Here is an 18,677-nt window from a genome sequence, read left to right on the forward strand (position 1 = left end):
TACGGTGGAATCACTTATACTTGTGCACACAGTGTGCGGTGGAATCACTTATACTTGTGCACAGTGTGCGGTGGAATCACTTATACTTGTGCACAGTGTGCGGTGGAATCACTTATACTTGTGCACAGTGTGCGGTGGAATCACTTATACTTGTGCACACAGTGTGCGGTGTAATCACTTATACTTGTGCACACAGTGTGCGGTGGAATCACTTATACTTGTGCACACAGTGTGCAGTGGAATCACTTATACTTGTGCACACAGTGTGCGGTGGAATCACTTATAATTGTGCACACAGTGTGCGGTGGAATCACTTATACTTGTGCACACAGTGTGCGGTGGAATCACTTATACTTGTGCACACAGTGTGCGGTGGAATCACTTATACTTGTGCACACAGTGTGCGGTGGAATCACTTATACTTGTGCACACAGTGTGCGGTGGAATCACTTATACTTGTGCACACAGTGTGCGGTGGAATCACTTATACTTGTGCACACAGTGTGCGGTGGAATCACTTATACTTGTGCACACAGTGTGCGGGGAATCACTTATACTTGTGCACACAGTGTGCGGTGGAATCACTTATACTTGTGCACACAGTGTGCGGTGGAATCACTTATACTTGTGCACACAGTGTGCGGTGGAATCACTTATACTTGTGCACACAGTGTGCGGTGGAATCACTTATACTTGTGCACACAGTGTGCGGTGGAATCACTTATACTTGTGCACACAGTGTGCGGTGGAATCACTTATACTTGTGCACACAGTGTGCGGTGGAATCACTTATACTTGTGCACAGTGTGCGGTGGAATCACTTATACTTGTGCACAGTGTGCGGTGGAATCACTTATACTTGTGCACAGTGGTGCGGTGGAATCACTTATACTTGTGCACACAGTGTGCGGTGTAATCACTTATACTTGTGCACACAGTGTGCGGTGGAATCACTTATACTTGTGCACACAGTGTGCAGTGGAATCACTTATACTTGTGCACACAGTGTGCGGTGGAATCACTTATAATTGTGCACACAGTGTGCGGTGGAATCACTTATACTTGTGCACACAGTGTGCGGTGGAATCACTTATACTTGTGCACACAGTGTGCGGTGGAATCACTTATACTTGTGCACACAGTGTGCGGTGGAATCACTTATACTTGTGCACACAGTGTGCGGTGGAATCACTTATACTTGTGCACACAGTGTGCGGTGGAATCACTTATACTTGTGCACACAGTGTGCGGTGGAATCACTTATACTTGTGCACACAGTGTGCGGTGGAATCACTTATACTTGTGCACACAGTGTGCGGTGGAATCACTTATACTTGTGCACACAGTGTGCGGTGGAATCACTTATACTTGTGCACACAGTGTGCGGTGGAAGCACTTATACTTGTGCACACAGTGTGCGGTGGAATCACTTATACTTGTGCACACAGTGTGCGGTGGAATCACTTATACTTGTGCACACAGTGTGCGGTGGAATCTCTTATACTTGTGAACACAGTGTGCGGTGGAATCACTTATACTTGTGCACACAGTGTGCGGTGGAATCACTTATACTTGTGCACACAGTGTACGGTGGAATCACTTATACTTGTGCACACAGTGTGCGGTGGAATCACTTATACTTGTGCACACAGTGTGCGGTGGAATCACTTATACTTGTGCACACAGAGTGCGGTGGAATCACTTATACTTGTGCACACAGTGTGCGGTGGAATCACTTATACTTGTGCACACAGTGTGCGGTGGAATCACTTATACTTGTGCACACAGTGTGCGGGGGAATCACTTATACTTGTGCACACAGTGTGCGGTGGAATCACTTACACTTGTGCACACAGTGTGCGGGGGAATCACTTATACTTGTGCACACAGTGTGCGGTGGAATCACTTATACTTGTGCACACAGTGTGCGGTGGAATCACTTATACTTGTGCACACAGTGTGCGGTGGAATCACTTATACTTGTGCACACAGTGTGCGGTGGAATCACTTATACTTGTGCACACAGCGTGCGGGGGAATCACTTATACTTGTGCACACAGTGTGCGGTGGAATCACTTATACTTGTGCACAGTGTGCGGTGGAATCACTTATACTTGTGCACACAGTGTGCGGTGGAATCACTTATACTTGTGCACACAGTGTGCGGTGGAATTACTTATACTTGTGCACACAGTGTGCGGTGGAATCACTTATACTTGTGCACACAGTGTGCGGTGGAATCACTTATACTTGTGCACACAGAGTGCGGTGGAATCACTTATACTTGTGCACACAGTGTGCGGTGGAATCACTTATACTTGTGCACACAGTGTGCAGTGTAATCACTTATACTTGTGCACACAGTGTGCGGTGGAATCACTTATACTTGTGCACAGTGTGCGGTGGAATCACTTATACTTGTGCACACAGTGTGCGGTGGAATCACTTATACTTGTGCACACAGTGTGCGGTGGAATCACTTATACTTGTGCACACAGTGTGCGGTGGAATCACTTATACTTGTGCACACAGTGTGCGGTGGAATCACTTATACTTGTGCACACAGTGTGCGGTGGAATCACTTATACTTGTGCACACAGTGTGCGGTGGAATCACTTATACTTGTGCACACAGTGTGCGGTGGAATCACTTATACTTGTGCACACAGTGTGCGGTGGAATCACTTATACTTGTGCACACAGTGTGCGGTGGAATCACTTATACTTGTGCACACAGTGTGCGGTGGAATCACTTATACTTGTGCACAGTGTGCGGTGGAATCACTTATACTTGTGCACACAGTGTGCGGTGGAATCACTTATACTTGTGCACACAGTGTGCGGTGGAATCACTTATACTTGTGCACACAGTGTGCGGTGGAATCACTTATACTTGTGCACACAGTGTGCGGTGGAATCACTTATACTTGTGCACACAGTGTGCGGTGGAATCACTTATACTTGTGCACACAGTGTGCGGTGGAATCACTTATACTTGTGCACACAGTGTGCGGTGGAATCACTTATACTTGTGCACACAGTGTGCGGTGGAATCACTTATACTTGTGCACACAGTGTGCGGTGGAATCACTTATACTTGTGCACACAGTGTGCGGGGGAATCACTTATACTTGTGCACACAGTGTGCGGTGGAATCACTTATACTTGTGCACACAGTGTGCGGTGGAATCACTTATACTTGTGCACACAGTGTGCGGTGGAATCACTTATACTTGTGCACACAGTGTGCGGTGGAATCACTTATACTTGTGCACACAGTGTGCGGTGGAATCACTTATACTTGTGCACACAGTGTGCGGTGGAATCACTTATACTTGTGCACACAGTGTGCGGTGGAATCACTTATACTTGTGCACACAGTGTGCGGTGGAATCACTTATACTTGTGCACACAGTGTACGGTGGAATCACTTATACTTGTGCACACAGTGTGCGGTGGAATCACTTATACTTGTGCACAGTGTGCGGTGGAATCACTTATACTTGTGCACAGTGTGCGGTGGAATCACTTATACTTGTGCACAGTGTGCGGTGGAATCACTTATACTTGTGCACACAGTGTGCGGTGTAATCACTTATACTTGTGCACACAGTGTGCGGTGGAATCACTTATACTTGTGCACACAGTGTGCAGTGGAATCACTTATACTTGTGCACACAGTGTGCGGTGGAATCACTTATAATTGTGCACACAGTGTGCGGTGGAATCACTTATACTTGTGCACACAGTGTGCGGTGGAATCACTTATACTTGTGCACACAGTGTGCGGTGGAATCACTTATACTTGTGCACACAGTGTGCGGTGGAATCACTTATACTTGTGCACACAGTGTGCGGTGGAATCACTTATACTTGTGCACACAGTGTGCGGTGGAATCACTTATACTTGTGCACACAGTGTGCGGTGGAATCACTTATACTTGTGCACACAGTGTGCGGTGGAATCACTTATACTTGTGCACACAGTGTGCGGTGGAATCACTTATACTTGTGCACACAGTGTGCGGTGGAATCACTTATACTTGTGCACACAGTGTGCGGTGGAAGCACTTATACTTGTGCACACAGTGTGCGGTGGAATCACTTATACTTGTGCACACAGTGTGCGGTGGAATCACTTATACTTGTGCACACAGTGTGCGGTGGAATCTCTTATACTTGTGCACACAGTGTGCGGTGGAATCACTTGTACTTGTGCACACAGTGTGCGGTGGAATCACTTATACTTGTGCACACAGTGTACGGTGGAATCACTTATACTTGTGCACACAGTGTGCGGTGGAATCACTTATACTTGTGCACACAGTGTGCGGTGGAATCACTTATACTTGTGCACACAGTGTGCGGTGGAATCACTTATACTTGTGCACGCAGTGTGCGGTGGAATCACTTATACTTGTGCACACAGTGTGCGGTGGAAGCACTTATACTTGTGCACACAGTGTGCGGTGGAATCACTTATACTTGTGCACACAGTGTGCGGTGGAATCACTTATACTTGTGCACACAGTGTGCGGTGGAATCTCTTATACTTGTGCACACAGTGTGCGGTGGAATCACTTGTACTTGTGCACACAGTGTGCGGTGGAATCACTTATACTTGTGCACACAGTGTACGGTGGAATCACTTATACTTGTGCACACAGTGTGCGGTGGAATCACTTATACTTGTGCACACAGTGTGCGGTGGAATCACTTATACTTGTGCACGCAGTGTGCGGTGGAATCACTTATACTTGTGCACGCAGCGTGCGGTGGAATCACTTATACTTGTGCACACAGCGTGCGGTGGAATCACTTATACTTGTGCACACAGTGTGCGGTGGAATCACTTATACTTGTGCACACAGTGTGCGGTGGAATCACTTATACTTGTGCACACAGTGTGCGGTGGAATCACTTGTACTTGTGCACACAGTGTACGGTGGAATCACTTATACTTGTGCACACAGTGTGCGGTGGAATCACTTATACTTGTGCACACAGAGTGCGGTGGAATCACTTATACTTGTGCACAGTGTGCGGTGGAATCACTTATACTTGTGCACACAGTGTGCGGTGGAATCACTTATACTTGTGCACACAGTGTGCGGTGGAATCACTTATACTTGTGCACACAGTGTGCGGGGGAATCACTTATACTTGTGCACACAGTGTGCGGTGGAATCACTTATACTTGTGCACACAGTGTGCAGTGGAATCACTTATACTTGTGCACACAGTGTGCGGTGGAATCACTTATACTTGTGCACACAGTGTGCGGTGGAATCACTTATACTTGTGCACACAGTGTGCGGTGGAATCACTTATACTTGTGCACACAGTGTGCGGTGGAATCACTTATACTTGTGCACACAGTGTGCGGTGGAATCACTTATACTTGTGCACACAGTGTGCGGTGGAATCACTTATACTTGTGCACACAGTGTGCGGTGGAATCACTTATACTTGTGCACACAGTGTGCGGTGGAAGCACTTATACTTGTGCACACAGTGTGCGGTGGAATCACTTATACTTGTGCACACAGTGTGCGGTGGAATCACTTATACTTGTGCACACAGTGTGCGGTGGAATCACTTATACTTGTGCACACAGTGTGCGGGGGAATCACTTATACTTGTGCACACAGTGTGCGGGGGAATCACTTATACTTGTGCACACAGTGTGCGGTGGAATCACTTATACTTGTGCACACAGTGTGCGGTGGAATCACTTATACTTGTGCACACAGCGTGCGGTGGAATCACTTATACTTGTGCACACAGCGTGCGGTGGAATCACTTATACTTGTGCACACAGTGTGCGGTGGAATCACTTATACTTGTGCACACAGTGTGCGGTGGAATCACTTATACTTGTGCACACAGAGTGCGGTGGAATCACTTATACTTGTGCACACAGTGTGCGGTGGAATCACTTATACTTGTGCACACAGTGTGCGGTGGAATCACTTATACTTGTGCACAGTGTGCGGTGGAATCACTTATACTTGTGCACAGTGTGCGGTGGAATCACTTATACTTGTGCACACAGTGTGCGGTGTAATCACTTATACTTGTGCACACAGGGTGCGGTGGAATCACTTATACTTGTGCACAGTGTGCGGTGGAATCACTTATACTTGTGCACAGTGTGCGGTGGAATCACTTATACTTGTGCACACAGTGTGCGGTGGAATCACTTATACTTGTGCACACAGTGTGCGGGGGAATCACTTATACTTGTGCACACAGTGTGCGGTGGAATCACTTATAGTTGTGCACACAGTGTGCGGTGTAATCACTTATACTTAAGTACACAGTGTGCGGTGGAATCACTTATACTTGTGCACACAGTGTGCGGGGGAATCACTTATACTTGTGCACACAGTGTGCGGTGGAATCACTTATAGTTGTGCACACAGTGTGCGGTGTAATCACTTATACTTGTGCACACAGTGTGCGGTGGAATCACTTATACTTGTGCACACAGTGTGCGGTGGAATCACTTATAGTTGTGCACACAGTGTGCGGTGGAATCACTTATACTTGTGCACACAGTGTGCGGTGGAATCACTTATACTTGTGCACACAGTGTGCGGTGGAATCACTTATACTTGTGCACACAGTGTGCGGTGGAATCACTTATAGTTGTGCACACAGTGTGCGGTGGAATCACTTATACTTGTGCACAGTGTGCGGTGGAATCACTTATACTTGTGCACAGTGTGCGGTGGAATCACTTATACTTGTGCACACAGTGTGCGGTGTAATCACTTATACTTGTGCACACAGGGTGCGGTGGAATCACTTATACTTGTGCACAGTGTGCGGTGGAATCACTTATACTTGTGCACAGTGTGCGGTGGAATCACTTATACTTGTGCACACAGTGTGCGGTGGAATCACTTATACTTGTGCACACAGTGTGCGGGGGAATCACTTATACTTGTGCACACAGTGTGCGGTGGAATCACTTATAGTTGTGCACACAGTGTGCGGTGTAATCACTTATACTTAAGTACACAGTGTGCGGTGGAATCACTTATACTTGTGCACACAGTGTGCGGTGGAATCACTTATACTTGTGCACACAGTGTGCGGTGGAATCACTTATAGTTGTGCACACAGTGTGCGGTGTAATCACTTATACTTGTGCACACAGTGTGCGGTGGAATCACTTATACTTGTGCACACAGTGTGCGGTGGAATCACTTATAGTTGTGCACACAGTGTGCGGTGGAATCACTTATACTTGTGCACACAGTGTGCGGTGGAATCACTTATACTTGTGCACACAGTGTGCGGTGGAATCACTTATACTTGTGCACACAGTGTGCGGTGGAATCACTTATAGTTGTGCACACAGTGTGCGGTGGAATCACTTATACTTGTGCACACAGTGTGCGGTGTAATCACTTATACTTGTGCACACAGTGTGCGGTGGAATCACTTATACTTGTGCACACAGTGTGCGGTGGAATCACTTATACTTGTGCACACAGTGTGCGGTGGAATCACTTATAGTTGTGCACACAGTGTGCGGTGGAATCACTTATACTTGTGCACACAGTGTGCGGTGTAATCACTTATACTTGTGCACACAGTGTGCGGTGGAATCACTTATACTTGTGCACACAGTGTGCGGTGGAATCACTTATACTTGTGCACACAGTGTGCGGTGGAATCACTTATAGTTGTGCACACAGTGTGCGGTGGAATCACTTATACTTGTGCACAGTGTGCGGTGGAATCAGCTGCAGAGAATTTCCCTTTGTTATAACCGGATCAGTATTTGGCGGCTTCAGTCTGTGCAGATGATGAATCTTCGCCCCGTGTGACCCCGACTGATACTGGACACAACCCTTATTGTGTCTGTGCTGGGGGCGGCCTGACCTCACCCAGGAAATGTGCGCCCCCATATTAACCCCTAACGTGTTGTTTCCTGCTGTATATGGAGTGCAGCTCTGGAGGATAAGACATGATGTAACAGCAGAATAGTGAGTGCAGCTCTGGAGGATAAGACATGATGTAACAGCAGAATAGTGAGTGCAGCTCTGGAGGATAAGACATGATGTAACAGCAGAATAGTGAGTGCAGCTCTGGAGGATAAGACATGATGTAACAGCAGAATAGTGAGTGCAGCTCTGGAGGATAAGACATGATGTAACAGCAGAATAGGGAGTGCAGCTCTGGAGGATAAGACATGATGTAACAGCAGAATAGTGAGTGCAGCTCTGCAGGATAAGACATGATGTAACAGCAGAATAGTGAGTGCAAATCTGGAGGATAAGACATGATGTAACAGCAGAATAGTGAGTGCAGCTCTGGAGGATAAGACATGATGTAACAGCAGAATAGTGAGTGCAGCTCTGCAGGATAAGACATGATGTAACAGCAGAATAGTGAGTGCAGATCTGGAGGATAAGACATGATGTAACAGCAGAATAGTGAGTGCAGCTCTGGAGGATAAGACATAATGTAACAGCAGAATAGTGAGTGCAGCTCTGGAGGATAAGACATGATGTAACAGCAGAATAGTGAGTGCAGCTCTGGAGGATAAGACATGATGTAACAGCAGAATAGTGAGTGCAGATCTGGAGGATAAGACAAGATGTAGCAGCAGAATAGTGAGTGCAGCTCTGGAGGATAAGACATGATGTAACAGCAGAATAGTAAGTGCAGCTCTGGAGGATAAGACATGATGTAGCAGCAGAATAGTGAGTGCAGATCTGGAGGATAAGACATGATGTAACAGCAGAATAGTAAGTGCAGCTCTGGAGGATAAGACATGATGTAGCAGCAGAATAGTGAGTGCAGATCTGGAGGAAAAGACATGATGTAACAGCAGAATAGTGAGTGCAGCTCTGGAAGATAAGACATGATGTAACAGCAGAATAGTGAGTGCAGCTCTGGAGGATAAGACATGATGTAACAGCAGAATAGTGAGTGCAGCTCTGGAGGATAAGACATGATGTTACAGCAGAATAGTGAGTGCAGCTCTGGAGGATAAGACATGATGTAACAGCAGAATAGTAAGTGCAGCTCTGGAGGATAAGACATGATGTAGCAGCAGAATAGTGAGTGCAGATCTGGAGGATAAGACATGATGTAGCAGCAGAATAGTGAGTGCAGCTCTGGAGGATAAGACATGATGTAACAGCAGAATAGTGAGTGCAGCTCTGGAGGATAAGACATGATGTAACAGCAGAATAGTGAGTGCAGCTCTGGAGGATAGGATGTGATGTAACAGCAGAATAGTGAGTGCAGCTCTGGAGGATAAGACATGATGTAACAGCAGAATAGTGAGTGCAGCTCTGGAGGATAAGACATGATGTAACAGCAGAATAGTGAGTGCAGCTCTGGAGGATAGGATGTGATGTAACAGCAGAATAGTGAGTGCAGCTCTGGAGGATAAGACATGATGTAACAGCAGAATAGTGAGTGAAGCTCTGGAGGATAAGACATGATGTAACAGCAGAATAGTGAGTGCAGCTCTGGAGGATAAGACATGATGTAACAGCAGAAGAGTGAGTGCTGCTCTGGAGGATAAGACATAATGCAGAATAGTGAGTGCAGCTCTGGAGGATAACACATAATGCAGAATAGTGAGTTCAGCTCTGGAGGATAAGACATATTGCAGAATAGTGAGTGCTGCTCTGGAGGATAAGACATAATGCAGAATAGTGAGTGCTGCTCTGGAGGATAAGACATAATGCAGAATAGTGAGTGCAGCTCTGGAGGATAAGACATAATGTAACAGCGGAATAGTGAGTGCAGCTCTGGAGGATAAGACATGATGTTCCAGCAGAATAGTGAGTGCAGCTCTGGAGGATAAGACATGATGTAACAGCAGAATAGTGAGTGCAGCTCTGGAGGATAAGACATGATGTAACAGCAGAATAGTGAGTGCAGCTCTGGAGGATTAGACATGATGTAACAGCAGAATAGTGAGTGCAGCTCTGGAGGATTAGACATGATGTAACAGCAGAATAGTGAGTGCAGCTCTGGAGGATAAGACATGATGTAACAGCAGAATAGTGAGTGCAGCTCTGGAGGATTAGACATGATGTAACAGCAGAATAGTGAGTGCAGCTCTGGAGGATTAGACATGATGTAACAGCAGAATAGTGAGTGCAGCTCTGGAAGATAAGACATGATGTAACTGCAGAATAGTGAGTGCAGCTCTGGAGGATAAGACATGATGTAACAGCAGAATAGTGAGTGCAGCTCTGGAGGATAAGACATGATTTAACAGCAGAATAGTGAGTGCAGCTCTTTAGGATAAGACATGATGTAACAGCAGAATAGTGAACGCAGCTCTGGAGGATAAGACATGATGTAACAGCAGAATAGTGAGTGCAGCTCTGGAGGATTAGACATAATGTAACAGCAGAATAGTGAGTGCAGCTCTGGAGGATTAGACATGATGTAACTGCAGAATAGTGAGTGCAGCTCTGGAGGATAAGACATGATGTAACAGCAGAATAGTGAGTGCAGCTCTGGGGGATAAGACATGATGTAACTGCAGAATAGTGAGTGCAGCCCTGGAGAATAAGACTTGATGTAACAGCAGAATAGTGAGTGCAGCTCTGGAGGATAAGACATGATGTAACAGCAGAATAGTGAGTGCAGCTCTGGAGGATAAGACATGATGTAACAGCAGAATAGTGAGTGCAGCTCTGGAGGATAAGACATGATGTATCAGCAGAATAGTGAGTGCAGCTTTGGAGGATAAGACCTGATGTAACAGCAGAATAGTGAGTGCAGCTCTGGAGGATAAGACATGATGTAACAGCAGAATAGTGAGTGCAGCTCTGGAGGATAAGACATGATGTAACAGCAGAATAGTGAGTGCAGCTCTGGAGGATAACCCCATTGTAGGCTGATTGTATGAAGGAAATGTTATTTGGGGGCTCAGTACTGGGTCACATGGGGTGACTGATGTCTTCCTGTTGCAGGGTCCTGGACCCCCCTGTGATTCTTTGAGGACTTCGCCCCCCGACATCATACAGCTCAGCCGGGAGATCAAGCAGGTAAATGGGGGGCTGCAGTGCTGCAGATTGTGAGCACATGAGTACAGGGGGATATAGGGGAGATGTTCTGCAGGTCCTGAGTACAGGGGGATATAGGGGAGATGTTCTGCAGGTCCTGAGTACAGGGGGATATAGGGGAGATGTTCTGCAGGTCCTGAGTACAGGGGGATATAGGGGAGATGTTCTGCAGGTCCTGAGTACAGGGGGATATAGTGGAGATGTTCTGCAGGTCCTGAGTACAGGGGGATATAGTGGAGATGTTCTGCAGGTCCTGAGTACAGGGGGATATAGTGGAGATGTTCTGCAGGTCCTGGATACAGAGGGATATAGGGGAGATGTTCTGCAGGTCCTGGATACAGAGGGATATAGGGGAGATGTTCTGCAGGTCCTGGATACAGACCGATATAGGGGAGATGTTCTGCAGGTCCTGAGTACAGGGGGATATAGGGGAGATGTTCTGCAGGTCCTGGATACAGAGGGATATAGGGGAGATGTTCTGCAGGTCCTGGATACAGAGGGATATAGGGGAGATGTTCTGCAGGTCCTGAGTACAGGGGATATAGGGGAGATGTTCTGCAGGTCCTGGATACAGAGGGATATAGGGGAGATGTTCTGCAGGTCCTGGATACAGAGGGATATAGGGGAGATGTTCTGCAGGTCCTGGATACAGACCGATATAGGGGAGATGTTCTGCAGGTCCTGGATACAAAGGGATATAGGGGAGATGTTCTGCAGGTCCGGGGTACAGAGGGATATAGAGGAGATGTTCTGCAGGTCCTGGATACAGAGGAATATGGGGAGATATTCTGCAGGTCCTGGATACAGAGGGATATAGGGGAGATGTTCTGCAGGTCCTGGATACAGAGCGATATAGGGGAGATGTTCTGCAGGTCCTGGATACAAAGGGATATAGGGGAGATGTTCTGCAGGTCCTGGATACAGAGGGATATAGAGGAGATGTTCTGCAGGTACTGGATACAGAGGGACATGGGGGAGATGTTCTGCAGGTCCTGTGTACAGAGGGACATGGGGGAGATGTTCTGCAGGTCCGGGGTACAGAGTGATAGAGTGGAGATGTTCTGCAGGTCCTGGGTACAGAGGGGTATAGAGGAGATGTTCTGCAGGTCCTGGATACAGAGGGATATGGGGGAGATATTCTGCAGGTCCTGGGTACAGAGGGACATGGGGGAGATGTTCTGCAGGTCCTGGATACAGAGGGATATGGGGGGAGATGTTCTGCATGTCCTGGATACAGAGGGATATGGGGGAGATGTTCTGCAGGTCCTGGGTACAGAGGGACATGGGGGAGATGTTCTGCAGGTCCTGGGTACAGAGGGACATGGGGAGATGTTCTGCAGGTCCTGGGTACAGAGGGACATGGGGGAGATATTCTGCAGGTCCTGGGTACAGAGGGACATGGGGGAGATGTTCTGCAGGTCCTGGATACAGAGGGATATGGGGGAGATGTTCTGCAGGTCCTGGATACAGAGGGATATGGGGGAGATGTTCTGCAGGTCCTGGATACAGAGGGATATGGGGGAGATGTTCTGCAGGTCCTGGATACAGAGGGATATGGGGGAGATGTTCTGCAGGTCCTGGATACAGAGGGATATGGGGGAGATGTTCTGCAGGTCCTGGATACAGAGGGATATGGGGGAGATGTTCTGCAGGTCCTGGGTACAGAGGGACATGGGGGAGATGTTCTGCAGGTCCTGGATACAGAGGGATATGGGGGAGATGTTCTGCAGGTCCTGGATACAGAGGGATATGGGGGAGATGTTCTGCAGGTCCTGGGTACAGAGGGATATGGGGGAGATGTTCTGCAGGTCCTGGATACAGAGGGATATGGGGGAGATGTTCTGCAGGTCCTGGGTACAGAGGGACATGGGGAGATGTTCTGCAGGTGTTTTTTGGGGTCCGGCAGTGAGGAGAGCTCACTGTGCTGTTCTGGGGTCTGTTACAATGTGTAAGTACAGGTAATGGGGGGATGGACACATCACAGCACAAGTCTCTCCTATCCTGAGGGTTTGTTACAATGTATCAGTACAGGTCACATGATTAAGATGGAGTCTGGGCTTTTCCTTTCTGTGGACTGGATACAATGAAATGCTGCCTGATGATTGACAGGAGATGATTGACAGGAGCTGCAGCACAGTCCCGGCCCTTGATTCTTAGGGGTCCATTGATTCTTAGGGGTCCATTGATTCTTAGGGGTCCAGTGATTCTTAGGGGTCCAGTGATTTTAGGGGTCCAGTGATTCTTAGGGGTCCAGTGATTCTTAGGGGTCCATTGATTCTTAGGGGTCCATTGATTCTTAGGGGTCCAGTGATTCTTAGGGGTCCAGTGATTCTTAGGGGTCCATTGATTCTTAGGGGTCCAGTGATTCTTAGGGGTCCAGTGATTCTTAGGGGTCCATTGATTCTTAGGGGTCCATTGAGTCTTAGGGGTCCATTGATTCTTAGGGGTCCATTGATTCTTAGGGGTCCAGTGATTCTTAGGAGTCCAGTGATTCTTAGGGGTCCATTGATTCTTAGGGGTCCATTGATTCTTAGGGGTCCAGTGATTCTTAGGGGTCCATTGATTCTTAGGGGTCCGTGATTGTTGAGGTCACATCGGGCTCCATCATGGCCTGATGGTATTGTTGTACTCTGAGATTGGATCCTCTCTGGGGCTGCAGGGGTTAATTCCCAGGACCTCGTTGCCCTCATTAGAATATAATAGTAGAGTGTCAGCCTTTGGGGCATAGAAGGACCCCGCCCTCAGTTTTTGTGAGGTTTCTATGGAGCTTCCTGGGGCCCTCAGCCTGGAGACCCCTGTGAAAGAGATGCAGATACCTCCACCCAGATTCTATGTCAGTAAGAGGGGGGGTGCTGTGTGTCAGTAAGAGGGGGGGTGCCGTGTGTCAGTAAGAGGGGGGGGTGCCGTGTGTCAGTAAGAGGGGGGGTGCTGTGTGTCAGTAAGAGGGGGGGGTGCCGTGTGTCAGTAAGAGGGGGGGTGCCGTGTGTCAGTAAGCGGGGGGGGTGCCGTGTGTCAGTAAGAGGGGGGGGTGCCGTGTGTCAGTAAGAGGGGGGGTGCCGTGTGTCAGTAAGAGGGGAGGCTGGGGGGTGCCGTGTGTCTGTAAGAGGGGAGGGTGAGGGTGCCGTGTGTCAGTAAGAGGGGAGAAGGGGGGTGCCGTTTGTCAGTAAGACGGGGGATACAGTGTATCAGTATGGGGATGCACAGTGGAATGTTCGGTATAATCTCTGGTTCATTATTACAGATCAGACAGTCTTTCCTCTCTGTCTCTTCTGCAGGTGGAGAACTGGGTGCAGTGTAAACTACAGGAGGTGACTGAAGAGGGCGACACCTCAACCCTCCAGAGAGACCTCCAGACCTACGAGGGGTCCGTGCTGCAGCTGAGCCAGGTGCCCATACCTACCCCCCTACATTATAACTGCACTCCTCATACATTATACATAATCCCCCCTACATTATAACTGCACTCCTCATACATTATACTTCATCCCCCTACATTATAACTGCACTCCTCATACATTATACTTCATCCCCCTACATTATAACTGCACTCCTCATACATTATACATCATCCCCCCCTACATTATAACTGCACTCCTCATACATTATACATAATCCCCCCCTACATTATAACTTCACTCCTCATACATTATACATCATCCCCCCCTACATTATAACTGCACTCCTCATACATTATACTATATCCCCCCAACATTATATCTGCACTCATCATACATTATACTTCATCCCCCTACATTATAACTGCACTCCTGATACATTATACTTCATTCCCCTACATTATAACTGCACTCCTCATACATTATACATCATCTCCCTACATTATAACTGCACTCCTCATACATTATACATCATCCCACTACATTATAACTGCACTCCTCATACATTATACATCACCCCCCTACATTATAACTGCACTCCTCGTACATTATACTTCATCCCCCTACATTATATCTCCACTCATCATACATTATACATAATCCCCCCTACATTATAACTGCACTCCTCATACATTATACATCATCCCCCTACATTATAACTGCACTCCTCATACATTATACATCATCCCACTACATTATATCTGCACTCTTCATACATGATACATAATCCCCCCTACATTATATCTCCACTCATCATACATTATACATAATCCCCCCTACATTATAACTGCACTCCTCATACATTATACATCATCCCCCCTACATTATATCTGCACTCCTCATACATTATACATCATCCCCCTCTACATTATAACTGCACTCCTCATACATTATACATCATCCCCCTCTACAATATAACTGCACTCCTCATACATTATACATCATCCCCCTCTACATTATAACTGCACTCCTCATACATTATACATCATCCCCCTCTACATTATAACTGCACTCCTCATACATTATACATCATCCCCCTCTACATTATAACTGCACTCCTCATACATTATACATCATCCCCCTCTACATTATAACTGCACTTCTCATACATTATACATCATCCCCCTCTACATTATAACTGCACTCCTCATACATTATACATCATCCCCCTCTACATTATAACTGCACTCCTCATACATTATACATCATCCCCCTAAACATATTAACTGCACTCCTCATACATTATACTATATCCCCCCTACATTATATCTGCACTCCTCATACATTATACATTATCACTACACTCCTCATACATTATACTTCATCCCCCCTCTACATCATATCTGCACTCCTCATACATTATACTTCATCCCCCTACATTATCACTGCACTCCTCATACATTATACATCATTCCCCCCAATATTAGAACTGCACTACTCATACATTATACATCATCCCCCTCTACATTATATCTGCACTCCTCATACATTATACATCCGCCCCCCTACATTATAACTGCACTCCCCATACATTATACTATACCCCCTACATTATAACTGCACTCCTCACACATTATACATCACCCGCCCTACATTATACTTGATCCCCCCCCTACATTATAACTGCACTCCTCATACAGTATACTTGACCCCCCCCCTACATTATAACTGCACTCCTCACACATTTAACATCATCCAAGCCCTACATTATAACTGCACTCCTCATACAATATACATCATCCACCTCCTACATTATAATTGCATTTCTCATACATTATACTATATCCCCCTACATTATAACTGCACTCATTATACTTCATCCCCCCTACATTATCACTGCACTCCTCATACATTATACGTCACCCCCTACATTATCACTGCACTCCTCATACATTATACATTATCCACCTCCTACATTATAACTGCACTCCTCATACATTACACATCACCCCCCTACATTATCACTGCACTCCTCATACATTATACATCATCCCCCTACATTATAAATGCACTCCTCATACATTATACATCATCCACCTCCTACATTATAACTGCACTCCTCATGCATTATATTATATCCCCCGTACATTATCACTGCACTCCTCATACATTATTCATAATTCCTCCCCAACATTAGAACAGCACTCCTCATACATTATACTTGATCCCCCCTACATTATAACTGCACTCCTCGAACTGTATACTTGAGCCCCCCTACATTATAACTGCACTCTTCATACATTTTACATCATCCCCCTACATTATAACTGCACTCCTCATACATTATACTATATCCCCCCTACATTATAACTGCAGTCCTCACACATTATATATCATCCCCCCCCCCTACATTATCCCGGCACTCCTGATACATTATACTTCCCCTCCCTACATTATAACTACACTCCTCATACATTATACTTAATCCCCCATGATAAATCACTTGTGCCCCAGATTACATTAGGCTCCTCCCACACACAGATCATGACGTGGTAGGTGCAGAGGCAGCAGGAACCCCCCCCCCCCCCCCCTTCCTGGTCCCTCATTTGCATAATCTTCTTTGCAGATGGTTGATCAGGTGTCCAGGGCCCAGCCCCCCGGCATGGCCTCAGTCCGCTCCCAACTCCACACTCTGAGGGACCAATGGCAACTACTGAAGAAGATGGCCGTCAATCAGAACTGCGCACTGGGCGGGGCCACAGCCCTGCTTGAGTTCAATAAGAAGGCAGATGAGTTGGAAATGTGGATGAGGGAGAAGGTGAGAGCAGCGGTGCCCCCATCCTGGAGGTCAATGGCGCCACTTATCAGCATACGTGTATATATGTGGACATGACTCGGAGAGCCCCCTCTGTACATAGAATATATATATATATATATATATATATACACTTAATGTCTCTGCAGGAGGATATTCCCCCCCTTCACCTCCTCCTGGACGAGAACCTGGACAAAGTGCAGATAACCCGCAAAATCCTGGACCTGAAGCAGGTGAGAGCGATGGCGGCGGCTCGGGAATTATTCCTTCCAGTGCCGGACCCTGTAATACCCAGCTCCAGCGACAGGGGGGGGCAACGCTTATCCGTGACCTTGTCTGTACTTCTCCCTTAGGAGCAGATCCGTTACTGCAGCCTGCAGGAGAACATCAACAACCTCGCCCAGAAACTGGAGAAACTGGGGCGTCCGGAGAGCCGAGCCGCGGCCACCCGCCGGAAACACCTCAATCGCATGTAAAGTAAAACCCTCCGCCATATTTACTGAGCCATCGGGGGCTGCCAGCATCGGAGGGTGTCACCTGGCACTCTCAATAGAAGAGCTGGGTGACATCCTCTGGTGAGATTGGTGACATCCTCTGGGAACGTAGTGTTGGTGAGATTGGTGACATCCTCTGGGAACGTAGTGTTGGTGAGATTGGTGACATCCTCTGGGAACGTAGTGTTGGTGAGATTGGTGACATCCTCTGGGAACGTAGTGTTGGTGAGATTGGTGACATCCTCTGGGAACGTAGTGTTGGTGAGATTGGTGACATCCTCTAGGGACGTAGTATTGGTGACGACCTCTGGGGATGTAGTGTTGGTGAGATTGATGACATCCTCTGGGAACGTAGTGTTGGTGAGATTGGTGACATCCTCTGGGAACGTAGTGTTGGTGAGATTGGTGACATCCTCTAGGGACGTAGTATTGGTGACGACCTCTGGGGATGTAGTGTTGGTGAGATTGATGACATCCTCTGGGGACGTAGTGTTGGTGAGATTGGTGACGACCTCTGGGAACGTAGTGTTGGTGAGATTGGTGACATCCTCTAGGGACGTAGTATTGGTGACGACCTCTGGGGATGTAGTGTTGGTGAGATTGATGACATCCTCTGGGGACGTAGTGTTGGTGAGATTGGTGACGACCTCTGGGAACGTAGTGTTGGTGAGATTGGTGACATCCTCTAGCGACGTAGTATTGGTGACGACCTCTGGGAACGTAGTGTTGGTGAGATTGGTGACGACCTCTGGGGATGTAGTGTTTGTGAGATTGGTGACGACCTCTGGGAACGTAGTGTTGGTGAGATTGGTGACATCCTCTGGGGACGTAGTGTTGGTGAGATTGGTGACGACCTCTGGGAACGTAGTGTTGGTGAGATTGGTGACGACCTCTGGGAACGTAGTGTTGGTGAGATTGGTGACGACCTCTGGGAACGTAGTGTTGGTGAGATTGGTGACATCCTCTGGGGACGTAGTGTT

At 47.3% G+C, this 18,677-nt stretch overlaps 1 protein-coding gene across 4 annotated transcripts in view; it reads left to right on the plus strand.

Annotated features, from left to right (window-relative positions):
- The window catches only part of LOC130330008 (spectrin beta chain, non-erythrocytic 5-like), a 119,783-nt gene that overhangs the window by 54,940 nt on the left and 46,166 nt on the right, over positions 1-18,677 (plus strand). For all 4 annotated transcript variants that reach the window (XR_008873448.1, XR_008873449.1, XM_056553561.1 and 1 more), the window contains exons 3-7: positions 10,961-11,035; positions 14,329-14,439; positions 17,015-17,206; positions 17,353-17,436; positions 17,557-17,675. Coding sequence is in view for 2 of the 4 variants with exons in the window: in XM_056553561.1 (XP_056409536.1) it covers positions 10,961-11,035; positions 14,329-14,439; positions 17,015-17,206; positions 17,353-17,436; positions 17,557-17,675 (581 nt within the window). In the remaining 2 variants the exon portion in view is untranslated. The remainder of the gene's footprint in view (positions 1-10,960; positions 11,036-14,328; positions 14,440-17,014; positions 17,207-17,352; positions 17,437-17,556; positions 17,676-18,677) is intronic.

Source organism: Hyla sarda, unplaced genomic scaffold (genome assembly GCF_029499605.1).
Source record: "Hyla sarda isolate aHylSar1 unplaced genomic scaffold, aHylSar1.hap1 scaffold_329, whole genome shotgun sequence".
In the NCBI taxonomy this organism is placed as follows: domain Eukaryota; kingdom Metazoa; phylum Chordata; class Amphibia; order Anura; family Hylidae; genus Hyla; species Hyla sarda.